This window comes from Hibiscus syriacus, unplaced genomic scaffold (assembly GCF_006381635.1).
Source record: "Hibiscus syriacus cultivar Baekdansim isolate YM2019G1 unplaced genomic scaffold, ASM638163v2 tig00112127_pilon, whole genome shotgun sequence".
Taxonomy (NCBI): Eukaryota; Viridiplantae; Streptophyta; class Magnoliopsida; order Malvales; family Malvaceae; genus Hibiscus; species Hibiscus syriacus.
The window spans coordinates 298674-319941 of NW_024063259.1; the positions used below are offsets into that span (position 1 = coordinate 298674).

General features: G+C 34.6%; 2 protein-coding genes and 2 pseudogenes across 3 annotated transcripts; 2 read left to right on the forward strand and 2 right to left on the reverse strand.

Annotated features, from left to right (window-relative positions):
• Positions 1–4109: 4109 nt before the first annotated feature.
• LOC120174845 (probable WRKY transcription factor 14) lies at positions 4110–6839 on the reverse strand. 2 transcript variants are annotated; one of them, XM_039181584.1, is made up of 3 exons: positions 6232–6839; positions 5690–5830; positions 4110–5035 (listed from the first exon to the last, which is right to left on the reverse strand). In XM_039181584.1, exons 1-3 carry the CDS (start codon positions 6822–6824, stop codon positions 4522–4524), a joined length of 1248 nt encoding a protein of 415 aa, XP_039037515.1. In that variant the 5' UTR covers positions 6825–6839; the 3' UTR covers positions 4110–4521. The 2 variants fall into 2 exon arrangements, with proteins under 2 accessions (XP_039037515.1, XP_039037514.1); XM_039181583.1 differs by having other exon boundaries at positions 6226–6839.
• Positions 6840–11500: 4661 nt separating this feature from the next.
• LOC120174858 lies at positions 11501–15154 on the forward strand (annotated as a pseudogene).
• Positions 15155–15307: 153 nt separating this feature from the next.
• LOC120174859 lies at positions 15308–16784 on the reverse strand (annotated as a pseudogene).
• Positions 16785–17654: 870 nt separating this feature from the next.
• LOC120174875 (berberine bridge enzyme-like 17) lies at positions 17655–19316 on the forward strand. The gene has a single exon (XM_039181601.1). The coding sequence runs from the start codon at positions 17655–17657 to the stop codon at positions 19254–19256; it is 1602 nt and encodes a 533-aa protein (XP_039037532.1). The 3' UTR covers positions 19257–19316.
• Positions 19317–21268: the final 1952 nt, after the last annotated feature.

Below are 21268 nucleotides of genomic sequence, written 5' to 3' on the forward strand. Positions count from 1 at the left end.
TTCTTCTAGCAATGAAGGAATGGATAGATCAGAATCTTCTGATCGAGTTAAAACTTATCATTTTTGTAAAAAGAAAGGTCATGTTAAATTAGGGTGTTGAGGCAAAATTCCAGAAAATTTGGTGAGGCCGATATAGCAGAGGACTACGATGACGGAGAAATCCTAGTTGGGGCTGATGACAACTCTATAACAAGTGATGAGTGGATACTTAACTCTGGTAGCAATTTTCATATGAGTCCTAATTGTGACTAGTTTGTGGCATATAAAGCTCTATCTACATGTGATGTATTTTTGGGAAATAATGTCTCTTGTAAAGTTGCAGGTATTGGCACAATTAAGATTAAGATGTTCGATAGAATTGTTCAAACACTTGATAATGTGTGACATGTTCTAGATTTGAGTAGAAATCTAATTTCATTACGTACCCTAGATTCAAAATGGTACAAATTATCCATTAAAGGTGGAGCTATGAAGATTTGAAAGTGCTCTCTTCTTGTGATGAAATGGTAGAGAAAGTCTGCCAAGTTTTATGTTCTACAAGGTTCAATAGTTTTAGACAGTACACTTGATGTTTCATCTCCTGTGTCAAATAACATTGTTACTAGTATATATGTCTTGATTAAATCTAGCAAAAGAAGACTTTTTTTGTTGAACAATATAATCGTGGGCATAACGATTATATGAAATAGAAAAAGTTCAAATTCATGGGCAAAATGAATTTGAAGATAGAATTATCTTTGATGATCGGGATCATGTTCTACATGATATTGCTTGTGGTGATATATTTTGAGCAAAGTTGACACTTATGATACCATATCGATGTGAAGTATAAATCCAAACTTAGAAAAAAAAATTGGATTCGGTTGGTATCCATTACTGAAGATTACCCTTTTGAAGGGTGTTGTGGAAGAGGTGGAGAACTTGTTTGTTGAAGTGAAGAATTATTTTTTGTTGAGTTTGGATGTCTCGTCAAATTTGGGTGTTTTATCTCGAAACCTTCGCACTTTCAAAATTCACATCAAGGTAGAGATTTGTTAGAGTTTGACTCGAATTCAAAGTGGTATAAATAAATATTTAAATTTGGGAAAGTAAGAATCCTAGTTTGATTAAAAGTAAAGAACTTTATTAAAGTAGATTTTTACTCTATTTGGTTTTTATTTGTAATTAAGTATATATCCCTATAAATAGATACTAAGGGTAAGAGTTAGAGATCAAGTTTTTTTTCTTTCACCAAAATCATCTTGTATTTTCTTCCTTCATATTAATGAAATTCTTCTCCTCTGCCTGTGGTTTTTCCTTTAGGTTTTTTACGTAAATCTTGGTGTTCTTTGTTTTTTTTATCATGTTAATTTGTTTACTGATAATTATTATGATATTATAATAAATTAGTATCAGAGCTTCAGATTCAAGATTATGACAACAATAAAGTATGATATTCCATTGTTGGATTAAAACATCAAGTTCTCGTTGAGGCAGGTGAAAATTCAGGATGTCCTTGCACAATTGGATTAGAAGATGCATTGGAAGAGTTTGATAAAAATATATTGTCAAATTGGACTAACGAAGAAAAGTGTAAGGATCATAAAGCCCTACCTAGGATATCAAATGAAATATTGCAAGATGTGTTGAAAGAAAAAATTAATGCTTCTTTGTAGGTGAAATTGGAGCAACTATGCATGCAGAAATCGTTGATCAGTAAATTGCACTTAAAGCATCGGTTTTATTCGCTCAAGTTGGCGGAAGGTTCGTCTCTTGAAGAGCACCTGACAAAATTCAAGGAAATATCTCTGATCTATAGACTTTAGAAGTGAAGTATGATCAAGAAGATTTAAGATTTATCATCTTGTGTTCACTACTTTCTTCATACTCATCTTTCAGAGACATAATTTTGTACAGTTGTGAAATATTCACTCTTAAAGAGGTGTACAATGGCATGCACTCGTTTGACAAGATGAAGCATATTTTATATGGTTTTGAGCCCCAAATAGAGGGTCTCGTGGTATATGGATTAACTAACTCAGACCTTGAAAGAAAGTACGAGCATTCTTCTAGTAATGAAGGAAGGGGCATATCAAAATCTTCCCACCGAGGTAAAACTTGTCTTTTTTGTAAAAAGAAATGTCATGTTAAATCGGGGTGAAACAACTTACAGAATAAAATTAATAGAGAAGCTGAAAAGCAAAACTCTAGAAAATCTAGTGAGACCGGTGTAGTATAGGAGTGCAATGATGGAGAACTCCTAGTTGCAGCAGACGACAACTCTATAACAAGTGACGAGTGGATACTTGACTCTGGTAGCAGTTTTCATAAGTCCTAATGACAATGGGTTTTGACTTATAAAGCTCTATCTACAAATAATGTATTTTTGGGAAATAATGTATATTGTAAAGTTGCATGTATTGGAATAATCAAGATTAAGATGTTCGATTGGAGTGTTCGAACACTTGATACTGTGAGACATGTTCCAAATTTGAGTAGAAACCTAATTTCGTTAGATACCCTAGATTCAAAAGGGTACAAATTCTCTAGTAAAAGTGGAACTATGAAGATTTGAAATGACACTCTTGTTATGATGAAAGAGCTGAGAAAGATTGCCAAGTTTTATGTTCTACAAGGTTCAACAGTTTTAGATAATGCAGCTGATGTTTTATCTCTCGTGTCAAATAAAGTTGTTATTAGTATAAATGTCTTGACTAAATCTGACAAAAGAAGACTTTTTGTTGAACAATATAATCGTGGGTAGAATGATTATGTGAAACAGAAAAAAGTTTAATTTCGTTGGCTAAATGAATTTGAAGATAGAACTATCATTGATGGTCAAGATCGTGTTGTGCATGATATTACTCGTTGTGATACATTTGTGAGAAAAGTTGACACTTATGATAACCATGTCGATGTGAATGCTAAATTCAAGTTTAGAAAAAGCTTGGATTCGGTCGATATCCATTTCTGAAGATTACCCCTTTGAGGGGTGTTGTGGAAGAGATGGAGAATTTGTTTGTTAAAGTGAATAATTGTTTTTTGTCGAGTTTGAGTGTCTCATCATATTTGGGGTTTTTATCTAGAAACTTTCCCATTTTCAGAATTCGTGTCAATGTGGAGATTTGTTAGAGTTTAACTCAAATTCAAAGTGACACAAATAAATATTTAAATTTGGGAAAGTAAGAATCGTAATTTGATTAAAAGTAGAGAACTTTATTAAAGTATATTTCTAGTCTATTTAGTTTTCCTTTATAGTAAAGTATTTATTTATATTAGTGAAATTATTATCCTCTACCCGTGGTTTTGGTTTTTTCTTTTGGGATTTTTCACGTAAATCTTAGGATTCTTTTTTTCTTTTTTCATCGTATTTATTTGTTTGTCTATTATCTTTCTGGTATTATAACAATAAGTTTTCATGAGATATAACATATTTAAAAATGTTCTATCCTATAACCTTTATATAATAAACCAAAAATAAAATTAATCAAATTAAATTAAATTAAATTCAATTAATATTAAATTTAAAACGAGAATAACACATCGAATAAATGTGATTAAAAAAATAACATAAACTTTAATATCATATTAATATTTAACATAAATAAAAAAAACATCAAATCCATCTCAACATTCCATTATAGTTGGTATAAGATAAAGCTCTTTTCCTCCATTGAAAAGATATCATAATTTTCACTAAATTGATGGATTTGATAGAACTTAAAACCACTATTTCACAATATTTTATATTAATTAATTTGTTAAAAGGTTCATCTTTTACCATGGGAAGCATGAAGTCTCTCGTGTCTTTCACAAGAAAATAAATGAATATAACAATACTCGAATCTACGTACTCGTATACCAACTAAATAACACTTCACCAAGTTTACACTTAGTTAATACCCAATTTGACTTAATATTAAAATTATTATACAATGGAATTTAGTTTTCTTCAAAAAGAAAGAAAGGGAATTAAAAAGATAAAGAAATATAAAAGCTTCAAACTATGAATATCTCTCTCCTCTACACATCCCTAGAAAGAGGAAGATTGAGTACAAAAGTCAAGCTTTTCTTCTTCTTTTTTCTAATATTTTGTTCTTTATTTCTTTACATCCAAGTAATTTGATTATAACAACAGTGATCACCCACGTGGAGGAAAAGAGAAAGGCGAGCCTGGGTTAAATAATTTGTTCCACTTGAAAACGAAAAAGGAAAAAGGTGAAAGCAAGGGCCGGCAAGGGCAAGTCCCATCCCCCTTCTCTCACTGAGTTATCACCGAGTCATGTCTTATGGGACGTACTTGTTTCCACTGTTGAATCTTCTGTTCCTCGGGCTTTGTGTCCATCATCCACACCAATATTCCCAAAACGAAAAATAAAAATTATGTAGGGACTCGCTGAGTTTGCTCCCAGTTCAGCAGCAGCAACAGCAAACCCCCCTTTAATCTTTCTGACACTGAAAATTCTGGTAAATAACAACATACCATAGATAAATCATCCCCACCACCGCATGCAACTTTCAAAACCCTCTTTTTGGCTTCACTCAGAACAGAGAATTGTTGTTGTAATCAAATAGAGCAAATGGATCAATGGGTTTGTTCTCGTTATGCCGTTGATCATCTTTGAACAATAGGTTCGAAGGGGCTGTCTCGAGTTCCAGTTCGTCCAAATCTGCAAAGAAATCCTGATCAGTTTGCTGCTGTGATTCCGGCAATGCTGGTATGTATGTTTGATTGTCGTCTATGTGTTTCTCAATGTCTTCAATCTCCTGTTCTTCTTTAACTGATGTGCTTGTACTGTTGTTGTTGTTGGTCTCTTTGATTGTGTTTTGGGGCTGAGAATTACTTGGTGACCCTATCTTGGAACCAGTACTACTACTAGCATTGGCTTTTGATGGCTGAGACCTTGTTGAACCGGCAAGGACGTTTTTTTGGATTGGCCATGGATGGTTGTGCTCGGATGTGTACGTGATAACGAGCATGTTCGGATCGGTTCGGCTTCGCTCCACCTGTTTCCTCGCTGAGCAGCCTTTGGAACTGCTGCATCTGTAGTAGCCCCTGGAGTACAAGAAACAATTGCATTTAGTGTAAGCGGATTGAGATGCTATTGTTTGATTTGGCGATGATCATACGAGAACATGTGTTATGTGGCATATTCATAATTTTTTTTATAGTGGACACACATAAATAATATAAAATTTTTGTATAAGATGACACAAACAAGACGGATTCAAAAATTTATATCAGGGATATGAAGTTAAGATGTTATATTAAAAATTGCAGAGGTACGAAACTATAAAATTTTAGGAGGTGTAAAATTAAATAATTAATAAAAAATACAAAGAATAAAATCTAAAATATGTGGGAAACTGAAAATTCTAAGGGGTGTGAGCGCACCTGAGCACCTCCTTCAGTCTATCCCTGAACAGTGAACACAAATAAAAATGGAAATAATTGAAGATAATTTAGATTTTAGAATACACATGACTATCTTAAACCTTTAGACTAATGTTGGATCTTCCAATGTGTGCTATTAAAGAACACTATAACAAAACACGAAACATGCATAAGATAGGTTCTCAGAAATACTAGTTTTTGGTTCCATCTTTCTCCAATCTACATAATGATAGCATGAAACAAACAAGTGTTTTAGTTCCAACTCTTCATTTTACTTGAAATATTTGTGTCCGATACATAAATATATAAGTATACCTTGGATAAGGGGAACCTTTGATAGGTTTCTGGCCGTATTTTCTCCATGCCCACAGATCAGAGGGAACTACTTCTCCACAAGACCTGCTGTTTGCAGCTGCTGGTGCTGGTATGCAAACCACCTTCTTGGCCTGGCTCTTTCTGCATAATATACATAATCATGTTGGCCCAAACAAATGTAAATTGTAAACAACACAAGTAAAGCATCAGGGTTCCAACTCTTGAGCACTTGAACTATAGTGCATCCCTAGTTAACTATCTCCTCCCGAGACAAGATTTTTGTTTGTTTGTTCGTGTTGTACAGTTTCAGGCAGGGCTATCAGTCCCGAGACAAGATTTCTGGTTTTATTCAAAGCCTGTCATCTATATATATGATGAATTATCATGTATATAATGTTAATTACTCATTAGTAACGATATATAAACCCTAATTTATGACTTCATATGAGTTTATGAAAGAAGAACAATGGAGTAAAGTGACAAAAATTTGATATCAGATCTTCGGATTTCAGTTTAATTAGAGAATTAAATATTACCCTAACCTTCTCTTGATACCCAGATTCCCCGGAGATGAGATCTGCACTGGAACTGATGCAGTGGTGTTATCAATCAAGCAATTTCTTGAGGTATTTACACTAAGCATGTCGCTTGGAAGCATAACAGGCGCCTTATGTCCCCTCAGGGTAACACTGGAAGCAGCCATCACCGGTGGATCACACGGCGGCGGCGGCGGCACTAGTCCACGACTGGAGCTATGACCATGAGAGATCTGAATCCGTGAAAAGATATTACAAGGACTAGTCATATCATCAAGACCACCAGCAGAGAAGCTTGAAGAATCCTCGATATTGATCATACAATGATCGTTGGATGAAATAGGGCTGCTAAAGTAGGGAGGACTCGAACCGTTAAACTCGTTAAGAAGAAGCGAATCTCTCATGGTAGAGAAAGGGTCGCCGAAGGCGTTTACTCTATGATCTTCCATGCTAGCAGCCGACGACGAAAAACTCAGAGGATCGGAGATGAATTGTTGGTGCCATGGAACCATGTCTGATTGTTGAGCAGCAGAGGCTCGAACTATGTCGTTTAAGTCACCTTGATAATTCTCCATTTCTAGACCAAAAACACCGCTCATGCTAACACGAACACAAAAGATTAACAGCTGATTCCACCATTTTTTTTACTTCTCTCTAGTTCCCATCTGAGCTCAAAATTGCACCAAATAAGCTAACATACGTATAAAACATGCAGATTTCTGTCAATAATTTTGGTTCTTGATGTAAGAACGCAGACGGGTTTTGGTTATTACAAGAAACAAGACAAGAAGGGTGTTTTTTTGGAAGAACGAGAGAGAGAGACGCTGACTTTTCATAAGAAACTGCTTTTTCTCTGTACGCAAGCTAGAACAAGTTGAAGAAGATATCGAAAGAACATAAAGAAAATCGGTTTTAAACTGCAAAATGATACTGATAATTAATAGAACTGTAAGAAAACAATAAAGTAATGAGGTCGTGGGATGGAGGAATGTATAGTTTAATGCCTTTTGTTTATTTATTTAAGATTACAATAATAAAAAATTGACTTAACTTTATAATTGATATAATAATAGATTCACTCCTTAATATTTATACTTTTATCATTTAAGTCCTTATAGTATTTCAATTAAGATAACCTTTTTACTCAGATTATCATAATTTCAACAAAAAATAATAATTAGACTGCTAAGTTTTTTTTACCATTATTGATACATGGCATCTTTGACTGAAAGTGTTTTTGTTATAAGTAATTAGAAATTTAATGAGAAAAAATGCTAATATTTTAATAGATTGTATTTGAGGAAATGTTTTCATTTTTATTTTACTAATATTTGTATGATCACTTTTTCTATGGAAAGAGGGTTCAAAGTGGGGAAGGAGGGAGGGAAGTGGAGTCTAAGGAGGGTAAAAAGGGTTTAGGTTTGTGATGGGAAAGTAAAGTAAATAGTAAAGTAAAAAGTAAATTTTAAGAGATCATCTTTCCCAATAATGAAGTAATCAATGTTTAGAAAAAGGTGATTACTTGTTTCTGAGTTCGAGTCAAATATTCTTAGTTTATATGTCAGGTCAAGATAATTAGGGTGTTGATTCAGGTTTTACTGGTTCGTGGCTACGACTTGAATTCTATGGTTCGTTAAGCAGAGGACGGATCGATGTAACAAGAATATCAATGCTCTTGTTCGGAGACTTATTTCGACGTTGAAGTTAGACGCTTCTCTGTGCATGTCCGATTCTTTCGAACATTATCCTGGTTTGAAATTACTGGTTGTAATAAATAAACAAACCTCAAACTCCATTGTAATGAATTCTTCACGTGGGTATGAAGCTACCATTAAGACATCGGACACGTAAATTAATAATGTTTAAGCTTCTCTTCTTGTTTCTTTCCTGGAGAGGAGAAGCAGTTGTAAGTTTAATCATAATATATAAATTGATGTTTGACTAGGACTTTTCATCCTATGTTGCCTTTCAAACAAATTTTGAAACCCCAGTTGTTTGATAATTTTCTTTTATTTTCAGTTTAAGGGTATCAGAAGTCTTTCAGTTTTTGGGGAAAAATCAATTATTATTATTTCATTAAATTAAACTTTTGTACTGTGAAAATTTATCAATTAACAGTAGTTAGTTAAATATAACGTTTCTTAGATTGTTTCTATCACGATATTTTCCTGTAGTATTTTTAAAAAATTATTATCTTTATATTTCTTTTTAAAAATTAATAAATATCACATGAAATTAATATCTCAGAATTTCTATTAAAATTTAATAACTTTTTAATTTAAAATTTAATTAGATATAAAAATTATTTAAAAATTTAATCCCACCACCCAAAAACATTTTAGGAGCTTAATACACCTATAAATCCTTCTTGGGTTAACGATATGATCACATATGTTTGTGTTATATTCACTTTTCTTCACTGATTTCAATATATGTATGTATGTGTGTATGTATGTATGATCATTTTCGTTTTTATTTAATTAAGATGTGATCATCACGAGTTAACTGTCGTTAACAATAATTAAATATTTTGATATAATCACATATTTGATTCTTACTATTTACATATTCTCTCAATTTAGTCATACTTTAATAAATTCAAATAAATTTAATCCTCTAACGAATAATGTCACGTGTCACTGTGTCACGTTAAAATATTTTATTTTTATTCTTGTCTAAACTTTTAAAAAATATATTTTATTATCATTTTAACTTTTTGAAGCAAGTATTTTATCTTAATTTACTAAATATATTATATTATTATTTTAAAATATTAAATTTTATTCTTATTTTAAATTCAAAAATATTTTAAAATAAAATATTAAAGTATGACTAAATTAAAAAATATATATAAATAATAGAGACCAAATATATTATTATATCAAAATATCGCATCACTTAATATATTAACTATGAATGACAATTAACTTATAATAAACATATGTTAATTAAATAAAATAAAGTGATCATATCTTAAAAAAATACTAACGAAAATGATAATAAATTATACTTTTTGAGACGAGTAAAAAAAACAAAACTCAACATAACTAATCAATCGTATAATTATCCATTTTCTTTTATTATTACGAATCACTGACAGCGACGTGGAATTTATAAAATACTTATCTCATGTTCCAGCACGGCATATGACAACAAATTAATGGATTTCTTAGGCCAAATTCCACTTTTGGTCCCTCTATCTTATTAAAATTTTGGATTTAAATCTTTTACTCAACTCTTATAACATTGATAATTGCCAATATCAATTCAGCGATGGTAATTAACTGTATTTTCTCTTATTTGAAACTACTAATATAACATTATAAAGTGAACAAATTTTACCATATTAGAGAGATTAAATTATAAGTATCAACATACAACAACAACAACAATAAAACCCTATTCCCATATGTAATGGGATTAGGGAGAGGTAGGGTAGTAAGCTGTCCCCAACGCCAGGTTGAGAGCAGCTTCCGTGGAAGACCTCCGACAGTCAGAAAAATTTAAAAATAGAGATAAAATACAATGCATGTATAAATAAAGAAAGAAAGAAATAAATACTTAGTTGAACAGTTTTCATATGCGCGTCTGTAATGGGAAGTTATCCCTGCAAATAAATCCCTGCGTACAAATATCTGAATATAGACCAAAAAAACGTAAGTCCCGAATAAATTTAAAAGACGAAACATGAGAAGGATATACAGAAGTCAGTGGTTGCAAGCTACGATAAAAGAATAATGTCAAATGGGTTAAAACCTAAACTAATGCAACATTACTCCGCTATCCTAGTTCTAATCATTCAAAAATTCCCATGACAGAAACGTAGTATCAACATAGTAAAGGGACTAAAATCAGAGTTAAACCCATTTTGTCGGTAAGACTATTCAACACGCAGGTTTATTATTTTATTGTATTCATAGTTTATAGCCCACCAGCATCCTAATCTTGCCATGTGAAGCAAGCCCGGAATCTAATCACATTCTTTTATATTTATTATTATTTTATTATATGGCATTAAAGAAATCAATATATATATACTTTAATTCTAATTAGAATTGCCAACCCCTTGTTAGGGGCTGATAAATGGTATCTTAAAGTCATCCGTCCATAACCTACCTTACACCATGAAACACCAATAGTCATTTAGTAAAACCCTTGCTTATATCATCGCCATCTTTCTTGTATTTAATTATTTTAATTGAAGTTTTGCTCCTTTTGGATATGTCAACTTTCTTCTTTCTTTATGTTAAATTTATTAATATCAATTTTAATTATGTTTAATATTTTTATTTTATTTTAAACTTTCGAATTGACTTTTTTATATTCATAAAAAATAAGATCTATTAAAGACTAATTAAAAAAATGGAGGACAAAAGTTATTATAATTTAAATTCATAAAAATTTAAAATGTTATTAGATTAAAAATTTTCAGAATGATACTAAGCGGGTTGATTTAAGAGGTAAGCAATTTGATATGCTTAAATAAGTCTCGAGTTCGAGATTTTGTGTTTGTAAAAAATTCTCATTGTGAGACTCACTCACCAAAATTATGTGTGCAACATAGGTTAGTCTAGATTAATCAGGACTTAAAAAAATCAGGACGAAAACCAATTTTTTTTCAAGAAAAAAATATTTTCACTATTTCTATGTCTAAATCTCTATTCAAACTTTTATATTGACTTCAAATAAATTATATTTAAATTATGATAAAATTAGTTGTGGATTTATTTGATTAATTTTAGTGAAAAATGACCCAAGTGTAATTAGGGATGATAACGGGTGAGTCGAATTTTTGGTCAATTCGACCTAATCCGAAAGTATATCCTCTACTCGAACTCAATTCAATCCAACCTAAAAATTATATATCTTTTATCCGATCTGAAATATATTCTCCACCGACTTCAACCCAATCTGAATTTTTTGAATATAAATTTGAACCCCTATAAAATAAGAATTTAACTAAAAATAATAATTTTTTAAAAGAAATTACATTATTATCCTCTAGTCGGATCATATTTTTTCACCCTCTAACTCGATTTCAATCCCATTTTACCCTATAAAAAAATTTGACCTGACCCGATACGAAATTGTTATTTTTATAAAAAAAAATCCGATTGGGTCAATTCGAAACTCGTCGGTTCCGATTAAATTACCATCCCTAAGTGAAACAAACCTACGAGACCGTGTGAAATATTACCATGACATTTGAGGCGAACAAGGTTGTTTATCTAAACACAAAGGCACATGGATGTGGATTCGGCCCATACCCAAAACCGTTCTTAACAATTTCCCATAATAACGTTGTAGCCATCATTCCTACGCAACTGTGTGGAGAGTGGAGACCATCTCCAACGCGACGAGTTAAAGCGCAATGGAGGCAGCCGGACTCCGACGGCAGAGAATTCAAGAGCGCATAAGATATGTGGAGGGAACAAATTGGAGATTACGATAAGAAGATTCAGTGGTACCGTCAAGGCGTTGCTTACTGGGAAGTAAGTCGAAATTTAACTTTGGGTCTCACTTTTTTCTTTTGTATGTGGGCTAACAAACTGTTTAAATGCTTGGTTTCCTTTGTTATTGTGAGAGAAGTGTGTGGATGCTTTCGTAGATGGGGTATTGGGTGGATTTGGACACGATGCTGATATTGAGGGTAGCGAGGCTTTTCTCAATACCCTTTTGCATGAAAGATTAGGCGGTGCTGAAAGAAATCAGCACCTTGTTGCTCTTTGTACTTCCTTTTCTCTGCTTACCTTTGTGTTTTTTCTTTAACGTCTTGTGAATTTAGATACCCAGTGTTTGTGCTGTTGAGGTAGTTTGGCTTGTAAATGTACATATTCAGTGATTCAGTGAAAGTAAATATGCCATTAATTGTGCAAGTGAAAAGTTTCCATTGAGATTCTTTGTGTGTTAGCCATAGGTGGAAAAACCTTGTACTATGAATTAATGGGAGAATGTATTGAATGCAATGTCAAGTTCAAAATCTGCCATTTGTGGCTGAAACTGGATAGCAAGATGACTTGAGAGGACAATCGTGAAACTTATATCCCATTCTCATACCCCTCCACTTAAAAGAAAAAAAAAAGGAGAAGAAAATAATTAATTAAGGCAAAAGGCATGGTTATTCGCATAATCACCTAAAAGAGCCTTAGTTTAGTGCAATAAACATGCCGTGTGTTTGATGAAGCTTTATTTTGACTGAGAATTTGATTTTAGTTGCTTGAAGAAGCTTTCTCACGTGCTATTTTGCTAGCATTATTTTTCCATTTTTCCCTTTTAGATTTGGGAAGAAACTTGCTGAGAATTCCCTCTCTTTCTCTCAAGGTTGTCTGTTTTTAGGAGAGTGGCAATGAGGCACAACTAGTCCAATATTGAGGCTCTATTTTGAGCGGAATAGAGAGAATTAAATTTCTATGTTACAGTTGAAAAATTACTTTATAAAGCATCAGTATTAATGTTGTTGAGTCAGAATAGAGGCACAACTGTTTTTACAAACATGTACATTTTAAGTCCATGGAATCAGTACTAATACCTGCTAATGGCTCTAAATCCTAACTAAAATATTGCTCCGAGTAGGGTTGTAAATAAGAGTCGAGCTCGGGTATTGTTGAGCTCGACTCGACTCAAACTGTTCATAGCTGACCTCGAATTGACTGGAAAGCTTGCAAGCTTAAAATTGTCAAACCCGACTTGAACTCAAAATAAAATAAATTAAAAAATTAAAAAATTTAATATATTGTTTATAGAGTTGCTCATAAGCTTTTTGAGTCAGGCATCAAGTAACTCGCTCCGGCTCGTTAAGAGCTCAAGTTGAATCCATTTGATTCGAGTATTAACCGAGTTGAACTCAAGTTTGTCTCAGGAACATTTTGTTGCCTCTGACGTGCACAAGGCTACTAATTTCTACTGTGTCCCGCTTCAAGTAATGTATTTGAAGACTCTACATGCTTATTGATATGTTGAAGTATTCATAACTACGGTCGAGTCCATCTAAGCTATATATTTTCAACTTTTCACTTAAGCCAAAATTATGGATTTCAGACATGTAGCATTCACCTCAATCAGGAATTCTGTTAAGATATAATACTAGAAAAAACATATAAAATTGAATATTAACATTTCAAATATGGTTTTCGATCTGACACTTGAATCTGGGATGGGCTTCAATCATGTGTCTTGTACTGCTCAATATGAAACCTAGATTATCAGAACAGATATGGATTCAAGTAAATTCTTTTTGCAAATATTCTACTCTATTTTATGGTTGTGGTTTGTGTGTGTGTGTGGGAGGCGGGGGTGGTTCGGGGTTTAGGGAGTTCAGGGCTTGGGTGGGTTGCAGTGGATTGAGTTGTGAATGAGCCCTCAGCTATTTATGGTGATTTTGTTCATCGTCAATGCGAGTTGATTATGTTAATTTTTGCATATAAATTAGAAACTTGACAGTGGTGCATTGGGCGTCTGACGGATGACGACTTTATCTCATTTTTTAAGAGAGCAAAGGTGAATCAATCTTCTTATCGGGACAACTTCCGGGTTGTTCTCTACTGTATTCTTGAAGTGCCTTGCTTTGTGATTTTTGAATGACTAATTGTCAGATAATTTTTTTGTTTGCTCTTCTTAATTCAAGGTTTTGTCTTAATTAATTCGAATGAATTCGTATTACACATCTGATTTTGATGGGTGAATCTCTCAACGAGATTATCTGAATAATTGTCAGATTATCGCAGTGCTTTCTATTTATACCTCGAGGTTATCGACTATTCTTGGTTATATGAGTTGAAAGATTCTATTTTTCGTAATTGAATTTAATACGCTGATTAATGTTGATTCCAGGTAGGCCTTAAACCTGGTGGATTCTTTATATAGCAAGAGAACATTGCGAGAAATGGTATTATATTTATGATTTGATTTCCATAGTATGCTTCATTGTCCCCCCTTTTTTTCCTCGAGAAATTCTCCAGTATTTGTTTTTTTGCATTCCTAAAACTTTCCTATATTTTGGTAAATTTTCATGAAGTTGGTTTTTGGTAACTACTGTTCATTTTTTTATTCATCTGCGCCTTCCCTTGAATAAAAGAATCTTGTCCCTTAAAAAGGAGTAAAATGTAAAAAGGTTCTTATTTTCCCACTCCTGTTATTCGCCCTTGGCCATAAAGTGATATGCAATACCAAACTAGTGAACTTGGCAAAATGGTTGTATTTCTGTAACCGGAGTCAACTCTATAGGAACTATAAATCTTCGTCGGTCTTTAAGGAGTTCTGGAATTCTTCCCGTGGCAAAATGAGTTTCACTGCGCTATTATTGTTACTCATTAGCAGGATTTGTTTTGGATAAAGAAGACCGAACCATCATGAGATTTCAAAGATCTATTTCGTCAATGTGGATTGTACCTGTATAAAATGAAGGTTCCTTCTTTTATAAACCCTGCACTTAGTAACAGTTGATAAATTATAATGCTTTTTAAACGGAATAATCCGTTAAAGTATTCTCATTTAATCAACAGTTGTTGCTTTACGAGACTTAGTTCTAGCTTATACTTTATGCTGCCGAGTAGAGTTGACGAGGACGTCCGTTTCAAAAGCTGATCTTTCTGAATTACCTTGAACGCAATTCCGCTTCTCCGGCGGCATAATTTATCCTCTTATTATTTATATTTAGTGTTATTATTCTTGAAAACAGGACCAGAAAGGATTGCCTGAGGAATTGTTTGCTGTGAAGATGTATGCTTTAACAACTGAAGCACCAAAGAAAGTTCGTAAGACCCGATCTAAGGTGCAAGCCGACAGACCCACCATCATTAAATGATTTGTTGCTATGTTCTAGTGTAGAAGCGCTTAGTTTTCAGCTTTTCGCGTCCTGCATGCATATCACTGTATCTTATGATGGGGAAATTTTTTATCATTTGCTTTGAATGATCATATATTTGCTTCCCCCTGGTTGTTTTTCGTGTTTTTTCATCTTCGAGTGTAAGAAAATGCTTTTTCCTTGATAAGAACAACTGTTGGATAAATGATATATACATGAACAACTAGTTGAGTTTATGTAAATTGCCACTAAAATATGTTGACGCATTTGTTTCTTTCACTATGTACGAGAGTGGACTTCAGCGATCATGTTGTAAATCTTACCCAAGCTAAGTTGCCCGCATGATTGATGATCTGCCCACATTAAGCCAATGCATATTGTCTGTCTGGTTTGATCAAGTGTATTCTCAGTCAGTTTCATTTTCTCATCAATCACCTTCTGCAACTTTCCAGGGTAAACCATTTTAACATACTCGATGAGTCCTGCTTCGTCCCCTTCAAATTCATCTTGCAGTGTCCTGTCCGTTATCATCTCGAGCACGAGCGAGCACTCTTTGTGATGCTGATTTCGCCAACCCTAAACCTTGCAATCAAAGGCTCACCATTTTCATGGAGCAAAACGCTGCTAGTTTTAACATCACAACCGATCTCAGGCCATTGGTCTTGAAAATACCACAGTGCTTTCAAATCACCCACCGACACTTTGAATCTATGTTTCCAAGATGGACCTGTTTCTGATAGCCACATGTCAACGCTCACTTGGCCTATCCATTCGGTGACAAGGGCCCTCATGTGTCGATCGCTACACCAACAATAAACTAGTACCAAGTTCTTATGGCGCAACTGAACCAAAATTTTGCATTCCTCAACATACTCCCTATGACACTTTTCCCTTGATGTGTTGCTATCCTAGTAGGTTTCGACTCTCACTTGAGTACCATCCCTTAAGACCCCTCTATAAACAACAAAACCCTCACCTTTTCCCACTATATTCTTCTTTGAGAATCCATTGGTGGCTGCTTTCAGCATTGCAGGCGTGAACTTGTTATTCCGAAGCAGTCACGGTAAGTAATCCAGCCTACGAAAGCACAGCCGCCACAAGCAACCAACCATGAAAATGACGACCAACGAAACTGATAAGTATCATCACTGCCTTTATCTTATACTTTTGGTGACTCGGGATGATCCCGGACTGGAAAAAACACGAAGGATCAAACTGTTTGAAGAATCGAGAATCTGATATCTTAGCCTCAGAGAAACGGTTGTATAAAATATTAAGAACCGTAAGGTTTGTCAAACGGGATAAGTTTTCTATTGGGACATCCCCTGTAAGGCCAATGTGGCTTAAATGAAGAGACTGTATTTGCGTGCAGAACAGGACATCAATGGGAAAAATACCCTTTAGAGAATTGTTGGAGAGATCAATGAAAAAAACGGTGCTGGGACAATATTTCCAGAAAAAAGTGATCGATAAGTAGAGCGGGGAGATCTTGGGATGGTTTCGAAGGTCGATTTTCGGGAATGTTTCAATGCAGTTTGGGTTCTTCGACTCGTTGCAGAGGTGACTGGCGACAATGGTGAACTTAAAGATGGTATCGAGGTCCATAGGAGATGAACCACAGTACCTTAGTGATGGAATTTTCAAACAGTTTGAAGTGACTGGTGTTGAAATCTGGAGGTGGGTGCAAATTCGCAAGGTTCTTTACGACTGTTTCCAAGGAAGAGATGAACATGAGAAAAATCCATATGGAAGCCATGGACGCACTTAATTTTGTCTTTGTTTTTTCTTAGGTTAGATGTTGAAAATGAAGTTTTAACCGTCGAAATTTTGGAGCAGTTAATGGTAGTTTAATTACAAGTTACCATAGTTTTTTTTGCCCTGTTAGAGTGGGCTAAGGGACAGGACTTTTGAGTGTCGATCGATGGTTGTGATGACATTTCGTCAAATATACAAGAAAATTCATGTTAAATTACAATTTTCTTTTATTTTTATTAAAATATAATAATAATGTTGATACTATGAGAGACATAAGAGAAGGTATCAAAGTATTGAAACTATGTATTTAAGCCAATAGGTGTTAGTGGTTAAGATTTAGGAATTTGAGCTTGTAAGATCAAGTTCGAATCCTATCACCGTTACTGCTGACGAACAATCTGTAAATTTTTATATAAATCCTAACTAGGTCTTAGGTTATGCCCTGACCCTTGATTAGGGGAGCCACCCTAACCTAAATTTTATGTAACTAAAATAAAAATTATTTATTTAAGAAAAATAATATTAATTTTGAACAAATTTATACGTTTGAATCAATGAATTAATTATGTATTCAATGAAACCAACTAAGTAACATACAAATCAATTTCTTAAAAAATTTAACATAAAGTGGAAGGAAACGGACGCAGACACGATGATAGTAACTTACTATCAATAGGTAAATTTATAATTATTTTTAATTTTTTTTAGATTTACGTGTCTCAATCCCCATTCTCTTATATTGTTTTTCCATCAAATATATAATTTATTTGAAACAGTTTTAGAAGTGTGATTCAAATGGCGGCAGCAGCCCTCCACTCCTATATATACACCATCGAACCATGAGAACAATGCACCTCATTCATTCGGAAACATGAAAGCTTTAAGCTCTGCTATTCTCATCGTTTTGTTGTCCATCTCATTGGTGACATCTCACGATCAAATCGATATCGATCATTTCCTCCGATGTCTTTCTACTCATTCTCATCGTTCCTTTCCGATTGCCGATGCCATATTGGTTCCCAGCAATTCCTCTTTCCAATCTATTTACCAGCTACGTGCGAATAACCTTCGAATTTTATCGTCTGCAACCTCGAGACCGGTGGCCATTATAACCGCCTTGCATCCATCCCACGCTCAAGCCACCGTCATTTGCGCCAAGCGCCATGGTTTGCAAGTTCGGATCCGAAGTGGTGGCCATGATTACGAGGGACTTTCCTACACCTCTAGTGTCCCATTTGTTATTCTAGATATGTTCAACCTTAACTCTATCGATATCGATATGAAAACCAAGACGGCATGGATTCAAGCCGGGGCCACAACCGGCGAACTTTATTATAGAATAGCCGAGCAAAGCAAAGTCCATGGGTTCCCATCTGGTGTTTGCACCGCTCTTGGCATCGGTGGACATTTTAGTGGAGGTGGCTATGGGGTTCTTATGAGAAAATACGGCCTCTCCATCGATCATGTCATTGACGCACAATTGATCGATGCGGACGGTAGAATCCATAACCGTAGATCCATGGGAGAAGACGTGTTTTGGGCAATAAGAGGAGGTGGAACAACTAGCTTTGGTATCATCCTTGCATGGAGGGTCAAGCTGGTTCGTGTCCCACCAAAGGTTACCGTTTTCACGGTGCAAAGGACATTGGACCAAGGCGCAACGGAACTCGCTTTTCGTTGGCAACAAGTTGCACCAAAGCTCCCTAAAAATCTCTTTGTTAGACTTCAATCCGTGCCTGTTAACAATGGCGGCAACAATAAAACCATTAGGGTTTCATTCATCGGCCATTTTCTAGGAAAAACTAGTAAACTTGTAAGATTGATGAACGTAAAGTTTCCGGAATTGGGTTTGACTCGAGATGATTGTTTAGAGATGAGTTGGGTCGAATCGATCCTATATTGGGCCGGTTTGCCTAATGGAACCTCCATTGATGCGTTGCTCGATAGAGTGCAGGTGAACCGAGTATACTACAAGACAAAGTCTGACTATTACAAAGCAGTGATTCCTAAACGAGGGCTGGAGACGTTGTGGGAAGCGATGATCGACATCGAACACATAATTGTACAACTGAACCCTTACGGTGGGAGGATGGAAGAGATTTCGGAGAAGGAAACCTCGTTTGCTCACCGTGGCGGGAACCTCTTCATGGCCCAATACATGGTGTACTGGACTCAGTCCGACGGAGGTATTCACGCTGCTGGGCGTTACGTGGAGCTATCAAGAGGGCTGTACAGTGCGATGGCGCCATACGCATCAAGGAACCCCAGAGAAGCGTTCATCAACTACCGGGATCTCGACGTCGGCAGCAACGAAAGCGGAGAGACTGATTTCGAGGTCACCAAGGAATACGGGACTAAGTATTTCGGGCACAATTTCTTGAGGCTGGCGGGTGTGAAAGCCATGATAGACCCTGACAATTTCTTCAAGAATGAGCAAAGCATTCCGCCATTTCCAAAGCGACCAATTCATTGAACAATCGTCTTCTACCACCTTCAATAAATTTGAAACCAAAATATCCTCGTGATTTTAGTTTCTCGGCCCAACACATGACTTCTTCCCACATTTATCACTTGTTACATCTTTTACCAACGCACAAAAATATATGAATTAGTGTTAGGGCTTTCTTCCAATTTTGGATTTCAATTGTATCCAATTGATAACGTTTGATTTCTTTTTCTTATGAAAACTCAGATTCGGATAAAGTGTCTCAATTAAAAATATATTTTAATATCTGTTCAGATATATAAAAAGAATAATATTTAATTTTATCAAAGAGGCCACTGAATAAATTTAAAATATGATTTTAAATAAAAATATAATATTTATCTATAATTTTTTCTATCACTATAAAACATGAATAAATTAAAAATCATGTAGTTCTAGAAACACATGCACTTCCCATTTGTTTCCTAATTTGTTTAATTTTCTCAACCGCGTAATTGCGTAATTCTTGAAACATTATACTTGTGGAACACATGATCTAAGATATATAACAATAATAATAATTTATTTTACCTTTCTTTTAGGATAAAATAGTCAAAACCATAAACACAGGTTGACTATTAATGCAACTTGTGTTATAAAATGGTGAGTTTAGAGACTATTTATTCTTTACTATGTGTATTCATTAAGTGATATCTAAATGGTATTAAGTAGTTAATTTTTAAATTAATTTAAAATGTTACTTTACATTATTCAAATATTATTATTATTTTAAAAAATATTTTTCACCAAATATATTAAATACTAATGTGCAACGGCCTCTCCCCTCTATATCCATATATAGTACTCCATTGAACATGAATGCACCAATATCATCTAAATTTCTCTACATTTATGCACAAAATAAAATGAAAGTTTTGAGCTTCATCATTCCCACAGCTTCACTATTTGTTTTGGTATCAATTTCATTGGTAACATCTTCTGATTCAATCGATGTCGACAATTTTCTACGATGTCTTTCTATACATTTCGACCATTCTACCTCTATAGCTAACACTGTATTAACTCCCAATAGTTCATCTTTTCAATTTACTTATCAATTACGTGCAAATAATCTTCGAATCTTCTTATCTGCAACCTAAAGACCGGAGGCCATTATAACTGCCTTGGCCCTTGCATCCATCCCATGCTCAAGCCACCGTTATTTGTGCCAAGCGCCACGGTTTACAAATAAGGATTCCAAGTGGCGGCCATGATTTCGAAGGACTTTCGTACACTTCCGACATTCTGTTTGTCATTCTTGACATGTTCAATCTCCGGTCTATCGATGTTGATATGGCGAGCTAGACGGCCTGGGTTCAGGCGGGTGCCACTAACGGCGAACTTTATTATAGGATAGCTGAGAAAAGTAAAGTCCATGGATTCCCATCTGGTACTTGCATCACTCTCGACATTGGTGGACACTTCAGTGTAGGTGGCTATGGGTTTCATACGGGCTTTCCATTGATAATGTTATCGACGCACAGTTGATCGACGACAATGAAAGGATCCTTAACCATGAATCAATGGGAGAATATGTGTTTTGAGCAATAAGAGGAGGGAAAACAACCAGCTTTGGGATCATCCTTTCATGGAAGGTCAAGTTGGTTCGTGTTCCGCCTAGGGTTACAGTATTCACTGTGCAAAAGACATATATTGGAACATGGTGGAACGGAGCTCACTTATCGTTGGCAACAAGTTGCACCTAGACTACCCAAAGATCTCTATATTAGACTCCAGCCTGAGCCTATTAACAATGACGGCAACAATAAAACTCTTAGGGTTTCATTTATCGACCATTTTTTAGGACAAACAGAGGGACTGATATGATTGATGAACGCAAACCTTCCCGAATTGAGTTTACAGCGTAGTGATTGTTTAGAGATGAGTAGTATGGATTCCACTCTATATATTAGTTGGAAATTAGTTGGAAAAAGAGTGAATTTTATTGATAAATTTAATATTTAAATTAAATTCATATTATTTTTTAAAATTATAAATTA

Excerpts from the sequence above, each read along its gene's own strand:
- LOC120174875 (XM_039181601.1), top strand. The coding sequence starts at position 17,655 with ATGAAAGCTTTAAGCTCTGCTATTCTCATCGTTTTGTTGTCCATCTCA.
- LOC120174845 (XM_039181583.1), bottom strand. The coding sequence starts at position 6,824 with ATGAGCGGTGTTTTTGGTCTAGAAATGGAGAATTATCAAGGTGACTTA. Across the intron at positions 5,831-6,225 it reads GGTATCAAGAGAAGGTTAGG|AAAGAGCCAGGCCAAGAAGG; the intron begins GTAATATTTAAT and ends TATATTATGCAG. Across the intron at positions 5,036-5,689 it reads AAAGGTTCCCCTTATCCAAG|GGGCTACTACAGATGCAGCA; the intron begins GTATACTTATAT and ends CTTGTACTCCAG.